Source organism: Ursus arctos, unplaced genomic scaffold (assembly GCF_023065955.2).
Source record: "Ursus arctos isolate Adak ecotype North America unplaced genomic scaffold, UrsArc2.0 scaffold_1, whole genome shotgun sequence".
NCBI lineage: Eukaryota > Metazoa > Chordata > Mammalia > Carnivora > Ursidae > Ursus > Ursus arctos.
Window position 1 is genome coordinate 37,949,324 of NW_026622763.1, and position 9,895 is coordinate 37,959,218.

Here is a 9,895-nt window from a genome sequence, read left to right on the forward strand (position 1 = left end):
AAATGCTTGGCCCTTCTTCCAAGACCCTTTGCAACAGTAATAAGTAGAGGAATTGGAAAAATCAGAGATGATGTACAACACACTTCAAATCCATATTAACTTCCTGAGTCTTAGAGAGACTCCCTAAACATTCTGCAAGACAAAAACTTGACAGGACTTCGAAACTTGCAAAAGTTCAAAAGCTATCTCGTCTCCTAAACTTCTCTTCTGAAAGATGCAATTACTAGCAAAATTAATGAAAGAGTTAAGATATTCTCAATTGATTCTGATAAATGCAAGTTGCCACACTCAAAAATTCTGGTTGAGGAAATATATTGTACTGAATCTTCTGGATAATTAGTTCAATTCCCCAGGTTCTTTTGCTGGAATAGATCTAAGCTGTCTGTTTGAAACTCAAATGTTGAATAAGTGACCTATCCTAAATCAATCTCCAACTCTATTGTATATTGCTGTTTAGTCATCATTTTTTCCTGATCCAGAAAGAAGACAAAATTCTGTTCATTTACATAGTTTATTGTTGTAAACATTAAAATTGTCTTTCTCAAAGAAAGAATTTATCAGAAAAAAAAAATCAGCGTCTCTAACTGTCATACACCATAGAAAAAAAGGCAGTGACTCATATCATGTGCCATACTGGAAATATACAAAGAAAAATACTACAGGATATGGCAATATTAAAATTCTTACTCAAACATAAAATAATATATTAACTGACAATTTTAGACATTAAAAAAAAACAAAAAAAATTCAAAGTGCTCAGTAATTTCCAGGGAGTTATGTATATTATAAGCACTCTGGAAACAGTCAAAAGCTGCTGCATGCAAGTTTTGTTTAGCTTTAGACAACAAAATAATCAAGATATAAACTTTCTTTTATCAACATCAACGGTACATACAACACTTACAAACAAGGAATGTTGGACGGTGTTACAAACACTATGTGTCCCTTTTGCCAGGATTTTCGGATGTGTAATACTTGTGCCCACCTATTTTACAATTGAGAAAATGTTTAAGCTCAGATAACTACCAATCTTTATAAAATCTAACAGACTACATAGTGTCTGAAATACTATTTATATAATATAGACATTACTGAAATAGCAAGTGCCTATAACATTTTCAACCTAGAATCAACATGCTTGTCCCTTTTTTGTGTAGTTCTTTTTTTCTTTTTTCTTTTTTTTGCAAACACACTTATCTTTTAGAATTTGTAATATGTATTCATAAATAGGCACAAAATAATTTAAAAAGCCAAACTGCATTGGGTAAATTTACAAGCCTTTCCCTTCTTCAACTCATGCCACCCACGCAACATTTAGTTTTACTATATATTACAGCTTTCTTTACAGCAGAAAACTTTGAAGTCTTTTAAAGGGCAATACTTGTGGGTCCCCTTACAATGTGTGAGTGAGTGTGAGTGTGAGTGTGTGTGTGTGTGTGTATTACATTTGTCTTAACTGCGACAACCAAACATGGCCAAACATTTCCCATCATACATTAGGAATCTTTCTTCTGAACAATAAACTGATTTTTAAACTGATAATAAAAAGTTTATACCACTGTATTGTGTGTAGTCCGTGTTCTAAATCCAGGATGCCCCGGAGCCAAAATGCCCTTTCAGGTTCTGCCTGCAGGTTAGGAAATAGCAACAGTTTTTGTTGTTTTGTTTTGTTTTTGTTTTTTTCTTTAGGGATCAAGGGACTGGGGTTTTATGGAGGGGGTAGGGGCCAACTAGAGCTGTGGCAGCTCCTGGGGATATCTCTGCCTTGTGACTTGCCCCCTCTGGATAGTTTCAGGTTTCTTTCCAGTTCCTTTGAAGTGCATGGGAGGAGGTCTTAGAAAGGTAAAGTGTCCAGGAAAAGTTTGTCAATTATTGCTGGCGGTGGTACCAAGTCTTCTAGTTTCAGGTAGAAAATACGCTGTAGCCCCTGTGTGCAAAGAGTACGGAGTTCTGGGAGCTTCCCCAACAGTTTGGACAAATAGTTGGGGCGGTTCAACCCCCCATTATTGAAAGTCACATGGTCTTTGAGACAATTTACAATCTTGTTTTGCAGTTCTTCCACTCTCTTGGGTTCCTTGAGCCCGTGTCTCTCTGCAGAAAACACAATCAGAAACAAAAGAGGAACACACAAAGCAAGTTAGCTAGCTGGCAGGAGCAGGGAGGATCAGTGGAAAGGGAAAACCGGGACAAATCCTGCTGGGCAGTTTTGGAGATGTGCCCTGAACTTGAGGTACTGACCTGTGACCATAGCCAGGGCAGCAATGCAGGAGAAGGCAGAAATGTCGATGTTCATATTCTGCAAGTTGGAGGAGAATTCAACAATGGAATCAATCCATTCCCCAAAGCCACGAACGCATTGCAACCTGTGCAAGACCACCCCATTGCAAAAGATGAGTTTACCCTCCACTGGGTTGGACCTGCAATTAATACCAAAGAGAGAGAGGGGAGAAAAAGAGAGAGAGAAAAGCTAAACAACTAATTACTTGAAGAGCAATAAATGAGGGATTTAAGAGGTACCTAATTACGGAAGAGTTAATAAAATGTAGACCAGTAGACCTTGAAAGGGTTTAATTTCATAACAATCAAGAACGCCCCCTATCCCACTTCCATTCCATTCATCCAAGGCTCACTCCTTCCCTTCTCTTCCTTTGTCTACTATCTTTTCCTTCTTCTTTCCCTCTTCCATTTTCCTCATCTGTCCTTTTCTCTTTCCCCCTTTTATTTCCCTTTTCCTCTTTCTTTCCCTTCTTGATTCCTCTCTTCCTCCTTTCCCAGCCTCCCTGGATTGCCTCCTCCATTACCTGTACGCTAATCGAAGCACAAACAGTTCTAAAAAAGCTGATTCAAAAAGCAGGTCTTGGTCGGCTTTGGGCAGGTCAGCGAAGCCTGGGATCTTCTCAGCCCAGCCCCTGATGATCTCCATGGAGCCAGTCAGGAGATCATAGAACTGCTGGATATGCTGGGTGTCATCTCCACTCATCTGATAGTCAGGGTTCGCCTGGAACTGGAATTTCATTTTAAAAAGCACTTAATGAGGTTCTCTAAAATATATAACCCGTGAAATTGCTAACCCCGCTTCTAGTAGGGGAGCCAGGTTTTTATAACAATTAAACCTCTCTCTGACCAGTAAGGAAATTAGATGTTCCGGGGCAATTAATTCAATTAGGGATGGTGCTATGAGGTCGCCGCTTTAAATATGTAAATTACCATTTCCATACAGACTAAATACAGTGCCATCCAGCTCTGGGAAACGTTCACTCTTATCTCCACAAAACAATTGACACGTTAGTATTCATGCCAGTCCCAGAGTGGGTCTCGAGCAGAGACGCCCTTTGCAAATCTTAATAAAATTGCAGTGGCTTCTCGGTTTGCCCAACATACTTCCTCCAATTAAAGTCCACACATTTCTTACAGCTGGGGTAAAAAAGGAATCCGACCACTTGATTCCCCACCCTATTGCCATTCCTTGTACCTTTCTCTTTCCCTTTCCCGACCCCCAAGCAGGCGTCCCCCACCCTCACAGTGCCATAGAGGATGAGGATTAAAGCATCTGTATGGAACATTGGGGATAAAATCCAAGTGGGGGGCATTTTGCACAGCCTCTGTTTTGGGCATTAGTGTGCGAGTGTATGTATGTATGATGGCAGTGAGAAGGAGGGCTCCTAGAGATGTGATCACTGTGGCCTTCTTTTCTCTGTCTGTCCTCTTGTCTACAGCCCCAGCAACATGGTTTGTTTGTCGCTCTGTCTGTCTCCTGTGGCTCTGCTCAGAGCTGTAAAGCCACAGCCTTGCTTGAATCTGGGGGTTAGTGGTGGGTGTGGGAAGGGGTCCTGCCCATCTGTCTGTTTGTCCACATGCTACCCCCGCCAGCTTCTTACCCTGGAATAGTCCAGGCTGGTCATAGCCGGGTTGGAGTCGACATGGGCCCTGACGAGGGCACTGATCAGACTCACCGGGGGCGAGGGGGGAGAGGGCTCCTGTGGGCTCTTCGGTTTCGAGGGCAAACGACCTCTCCGGCCTTTTAAACTGTCCGTGCGAACCACTGCAAAGGAATAAATGGGTTAGCGTCGCTCCCCCTAGCGGGACCCAGCTGCCGCCTGGGCCCCTCCCGGGGGGGGGGGGGGGGGGGGGGGAGAAGGCCGCAGCCACAGGGCGCCGGCCGGGCTGCGCAAGGTCCCACTGCTTGTAAAGCCTTCACTGACGAGAAGCATTAAAAAAAAAAAAAAAAAAAAAAAGTGGGGTTGTTTTATGTCTTCTTCCAAATGGGTCATATAGTTGAAGGCGAGAAGGGCCTGGCTGATTTCTCCAGGGCAGGATGGGCAAGCCAGGCAGCTGCGGGGTCAGCGAGGCCGGACGTGGATGGGGTGGGGAGGGGGGGCACGGCGCTGGGAAGTGGAAAATGGGACTGGGATAGGAGCGGCAGTTTCCCGCGGGCGCAGACGGGGGAGTGGGCTGCTTGTCCCGACCTACCTTCTTTGACCATCCCAACAGCCAGGCACTTCTGAAATCGGCAGTACTGACAGCGATTCCGGCGCCGCTTGTCCACTGGGCAGTTTTTATTTGCTAAACACACGTATTTTGCGTTTTTTTGTACCGTGCGCTGCAAAAGGAGACAATATAGACAGATTTTTTTTTCTTTTGAAAATCCAGCAACCCAGGAAATCCAGGAACAATTTCTGAACGGCTGGGATCTACACTCCTCCCCACAAACAAACACATACACACAACTCCTTTTTATTTTTTTTCCCCCTTTTCTTTTCTTTCTCTTTCTTTTCGTTTTCCTCCCCCAGGGCATTTAACAGGAGAAAATTGATAGCGTTAACATTTGAGCTAACCTTGCTGCTCCTTGCTGTGTTTTATATGCCAAGAGAAGGAGAAGGAGACGCTCAGTAAATACAAATCCGTGGGCATTCATATTATTTACATTCCTTGGAGACCTTCTCTATTTAAAATGATAAGATTATTCAATCAGGATGGCGAAATAAAGAGATCACTTAATTTGACCATAGGGAATTCTGTTCCACTTGGTTAGCTCAGACACGGTTCTCTGTCCTAACCAATTTCAATCTGAACAGAGAAGACAGCTCCTAGCACATGCAAATGACCCTCTTCCAACTCAGGCTCCTGCAACTTCGGGCTGGGGCCTGCCGGGGTTGGCTGCGTGCGGGGGGATGCGACCCCAGGTCTCCCGGTCTAGCTACTTCCCTTTCTCAAGCACTCAGAGGCCTCCGCCACAGGCCGCGGGCGGCCGCAGGGCAGCCTCCGCGGACCCCGGGAAATGGACGAACTAGGACTGGGCTGCCTGCACCAAGGCGGAGCGCGCACTCTGAGGCTCCCGGCTCTAGGGGGCCCCTACCTGCCTCCTCGGTGCCGGTCCTCGCTCACCTTAAAGAAACCTTTGCAGCCCTCACAGGTGCGCACGCCATAGTGTTGGCAGGCCGCGTTGTCGCCGCACACGGCGCACAGCCCCTCGTTGGAGGGGGAGCCCCGCGACGGCGGCGAGGGCACCTGCGTGTCCAGCAGCTGCGACGCGTGGCCGATCTGCAGGCCTGGGAAGCCCATGGACGCGGGCTTTCGGATGGGGTTGGGCACAGCGAAGGTCTGCCCGTCCACCACGTGGTGGCTGCCCGCCTGCTCCGGGTTCATAGGAACGTGCAGGGGCCCGTCGAAGCGCATCTGGCAGCTAGACACGGGGGTGCCGGGAGGCGATTGCTTAAATGAGAAGAGGGAGAGGCGAGAGACGGGCGTTTTCCTCTGCTCGATCATGTGCGTGGTGGCCACGTAGTTCTGATGGAAGTTGTGGAGAGAGCCTGGGTCGTCCCACATGGGGCTGTGCTGCACTTGGAAGCCCGGGGTGGTGGGCGTCGGGGGCGAGGAGGGCTTGTAGTAAACCGACCCGGAGTGCGGCATCATCTCCTCGGACTGGGGGGGCAGGTGGCTGTGTTGCTGGTAGTTGTGCATCTGAATGTCTTCTACCTTAATGGAGGACTGCTGTCCGGACAGGGGCATTTGGTACAAGCAAGGTGGCTTGACGTCGTAGCCTGTGCTGTAGTTGTCCATAAAGGTACTGAAGCTGGGGAGAGAAGTGGTGGCAGTGATTTCAGTGTTGGTGAGGTCCATGCTAAACTTGACAAACTCTGGAGTTAAGAAATCGGAGCTGTATTCTCCCGAAGAGTGGTAACTGTAGCTCTGAGAAGCGGGGCTGGCTCCTTGAGGCGAGGACCCATACTGCGCCTGAACACAAGGCATGGCTGGAAATGAAACAGGGTAATATACACTCAGCCTGGTCAACTGAACACTTTCTCCCGGGCTCGGGTACACCTGGAGCTACACCGGCAGCCCGCGGCGGTCAGAAAGCATGTAGGGACGCGAGAGGAAGGGCGGAGAGCGCGAATGCTGCGGGGTCAAACAGTGCAGGGCATGGAACGGTTGGGCCAAGGAAGACCCAGAGCTAGAAAGCTTTTGAGGGTCTCTATTCCCGGATATTTCAAACGCCTCCCCCTTCACCCCCTCACACAGATAGTCCTGCTCATATGAGCCTTTCCTCTGAAGCTCGGGTTCAGCAAGCTCATTCTAGAAATGAGGTTGAATGGCACAATGAGAATGTTGTTCCCGATGATGAGATGATGGGCTGGGAAAACCTTAAGTTACAGAGTTTGCTGGGGAAGATTGTATTGCCCTGTTTCTTGATGTTCAGGGAACTCGGAGGAGGGAAAGAAAGAAATGAAGTTGCACTAACCTTCAGCCGAATTACAGGCGTTTTCGAGGAAATTAAAGGTGGACAGTGTCGTAATTCAACGAAGGACAAAGTTTCCAAGATTTTTAGAAAAGCAATGGGGAGTCCAGCCTGTTGGATCTCCTCCCTGAAATACAGACACAGGAAGCTTCAGAGTGACTTTCCCGACAGATTCAGTTGGGCGTCTGCAGGGTCACCAGGCAAGCCCTTCTATGCCCTCCTTGATTGTTTCATTGGAAATTAGTGCGTAGCCTTTACCAAAATTAGCAGTTAAAATGAATGTGTAAAGGAGATGACTGTAAACAACACAAAATGCCACCCATTGCACTGTGTAAATCCGTGCAGAGAGAAGGTTCTGATGGAGCAAAGGTACTTCATGTTTATTATTTAATACTTATTTAATACTTATGATGTAATGAATTGGACCCTAAGATGTGGGGGTGGGGGTGGGAGTAGAGGTGGGGGTGGGAGGGTAGTGTCGTTTCCATTTTAGTTTCATTCAGACCTAAATAAGAAGAAATTAGAGTTTAATAAAATATAGCATTGGAACCTTCTCCTGAATTTTTCTGTGGCGAAACTAGCTTTTCTTTCAGGAGGGGTAAAGAAAGTAGAAGTCAAAAATAAAATAAAAAATAATCTCTCCCTCCACACCTATGCGTTACAGAATGCTAGCAAGGCCTGGGCAGCCCTGAAGGCAATCTGAATGGAAGCATCTGGACTCCCTAAGTGTTTTTTTTGACAGAACACTGGGATTGAGGATACAGGTGAAAGTCATTCACTTCTCCAGGAAACTTGTCTTTCCACATCTTTAATGGCCAAGGGGTAGGAAGTGGAGACCCTACTTTTTCCAGGAGCATCTTAGGTCAATTGCAGAGGGAGGGAAACACTGCTTATCTGGTATTGGCACTACGGTTAGAAGCGCTTCCCAACATAGAAGCCAAACACCTTGCCTATACAGCCTTCCACAATCTGCCTACTTGCCGGCAGAATGAGGCATTCTTGGGTCCTAGTAATTTTCGGATGTTGCCACTTGGAAGGCATTCTAGAGCATAGGCATTCTTATTACTAATGAAAAAGAAAGCCAAACATCCACTCCTTCTGTTCTCCTCCCCCCTCCCCCATTATCTTGCTTCCTGGGGAGGAAGGTTAATCAGAAAAAACTAAAGAAAGGAGACCAATGACACCGACAGCCTTTGAGAGCTATATGCCCATATTGAATATTAACCTCCTGGTAACTTAGAGCTCCATAACCCTACTCTTTACTCTCTTCTCTGTCTCTCTGTCTCTCTCTCTCCCTCTCTGACGTATTCACATACACAAGCACAGCATGTGTCAAAACCAGAAATTTCAGGCAACTTAGTAATAGGACACTCTACCAACACCAACACCACCCCTTATTCAATAATACCCGGGAAACACTGGCACACAGGCCAGCCGCGGTGACACAGTTCCCAAGCAACACATAAACTGAAGAACTTTCTCCCTGTCACTTTGTGGGTAGCGTCCAGGCCCCTCGTATATACAGGACTTGGGAGTCTAGTTGTCCAATGGTCACAATCGATTCCACTCTAAGAGCAAACTTTGGGCACATATCCCCCGGGCAAGTCCACAGCTCCCCAAACTATGCAAGTCTCCCATCCACGTCCACCAATGAGGAGCCTGGAAGCCTGCGGGGAGCCAACTCCCCCCTAGTGCCAAAGCTGGAGTTCGGACAAATGACCGCCGCAGCCGCGCGCACCTATTCCCCATCCTCCGGCCCCACTCGCGCTCCGACCCTCTGGTGCCCACTTCGATAAAACCTGTACCACACATGTGGAAAGAAGAAACGTGCAAAAGAAGAAAGAAGGATAAAGGAACTCAAGCTGCACGGGCTGTACCTACTCACTTAGGAGTTCTCCGCGTCTCTCTTCATTCATTCAACTCAGCCGAAGTGTAGTTCCCTCTGGGAGTCCGGTAGCAGGGTCTGGGAGGGGTGGGCGAAAGGGGCGAAGGTAACCAAGTCGCCAGGAGCGGGGAGGGAGCAGGAGAAGGCGGCCGGCTGGGCAGGAGAGCAGGACCGCGGAGCCTAGCGCGAGCCGCCGGGCGGACTGGCCCTGGCCGCCAATGTGCCTTTGTTTATGTGGCTCGCGCTGCCGCTGCCAACATGCACCTAAAGTCTCCGCGCGTCAGCGCGCGTCAGCGGCCAGCCGCCCAATCGCCGCGCCGCCGCGCTCCCCGGACTCCTGGCCGGCTCTCGCTTTGGTATATTTCCGACCTGACGTCACGAGCAGGGCCGATTTTAAGGTGGGAACCGTTCTGGGTTCACCTTGGTCGCCAGCCTGGGTTTTTTTTTTTTTTCTTTCTTTCTTTCTTTTTCTTTCTTTTTTTTTTTTCCGAAAGAGGTGTGACCTATCCACTCAGGTCCGCGCAGCCCACAGCACCGCGACGTCTCACCTCGCCTTCTCCTAACCCCCCGGGCCACCACTGCCGCCCGGCCGCTCACATGTGGGGGAGGGTGCAACAAAAGCCCCGGCGGAAGGGAACGCTGGCATGGGCCAGGTAGCCAGCACCTGGACTAGTGAGGAATGGGGTGTACCTGGCAGTGTCCTAACCTCATCCACTCACGATTGTCACCCCCATTAGCGGAAGCACGGACAGATGTCCCATGACCCGAGAAGCTCAAAGGGCTCAGGCAATTAGGGTGGGATTTCCCTAGCTCGATGCATATCCTTTTCTCCCTTTTCCTGTCCATGGCCTCCTCCTTTGGCGTTAGCATTCTCTCTCTCTGTTTCCTCTTCCCCCTCCCTCACACATACACACACACTGTCCAAAGTGGAAGGGACTGGGTAGGGCCTATTCTCTATGTTCTCTTCTTCCCTTGCAGTACCCACGTGTAAGGGAGGACGTGGTGCGTGGAAAGGGGAAGAGAGGGGGACAAGTGGACTGTGACCCAGCCTTTTAGGGATCCCGAAAGTCAGAGTGAGATGTCGCCCACTTTCCCTTCCCAGACAATACAGTCGAGCAGCGGGCAACAGGTGCGCCTTCAGCAGAAAGGTGCTCTAACCTCACCTTTGGCCAACTCTAAGACTTTCGACACTCCTCAGTGCCCACCAACTAGTACCCTAACACGAGTTGTAGATAAATAAATCAACCCTCCTCCGAAGCACAAGGGCTCTCGAA

At 48.3% G+C, this 9,895-nt stretch overlaps 1 protein-coding gene across 5 annotated transcripts; it reads right to left on the reverse strand.

Annotated features, from left to right (window-relative positions):
* Window positions 1–497: 497 nt before the first annotated feature.
* Window positions 498–8,874, reverse strand: NR4A2 (nuclear receptor subfamily 4 group A member 2). 5 transcript variants are annotated; one of them, XM_044381566.3, is made up of 8 exons: window positions 8,622–8,874; window positions 6,740–6,863; window positions 5,386–6,251; window positions 4,471–4,600; window positions 3,954–4,042; window positions 2,802–3,004; window positions 2,239–2,417; window positions 498–2,091 (listed from the first exon to the last, which is right to left on the reverse strand). In XM_044381566.3, exons 3-8 carry the CDS (start codon window positions 6,247–6,249, stop codon window positions 1,835–1,837), a joined length of 1,722 nt encoding a protein of 573 aa, XP_044237501.1. In that variant the 5' UTR covers window positions 6,250–6,251; window positions 6,740–6,863; window positions 8,622–8,874; the 3' UTR covers window positions 498–1,834. The 5 variants fall into 5 exon arrangements, 4 of the variants coding, with proteins under 4 accessions (XP_044237501.1, XP_057173831.1, XP_026348557.1 ...); XM_057317848.1 differs by having other exon boundaries at window positions 3,879–4,042; window positions 5,386–6,073; window positions 8,622–8,868; XM_026492772.4 differs by having other exon boundaries at window positions 3,879–4,042; window positions 8,622–8,868.
* Window positions 8,875–9,895: the final 1,021 nt, after the last annotated feature.

Coding starts and splice junctions, on each gene's coding strand:
- NR4A2 (XM_026492772.4), bottom strand. CDS start 6,249: ATGCCTTGTGTTCAGGCGCAGTATGGGTCCTCGCCTCAAGGAGCCAGC. Junction 4,043..4,470: donor TGTTGGGATGGTCAAAGAAG/GTAGGTCGGGAC, acceptor ATTCCTTTGCAG/TGGTTCGCACGGACAGTTTA. Junction 2,092..2,238: donor TGCCCTGGCTATGGTCACAG/GTCAGTACCTCA, acceptor TGTTTTCTGCAG/AGAGACACGGGCTCAAGGAA.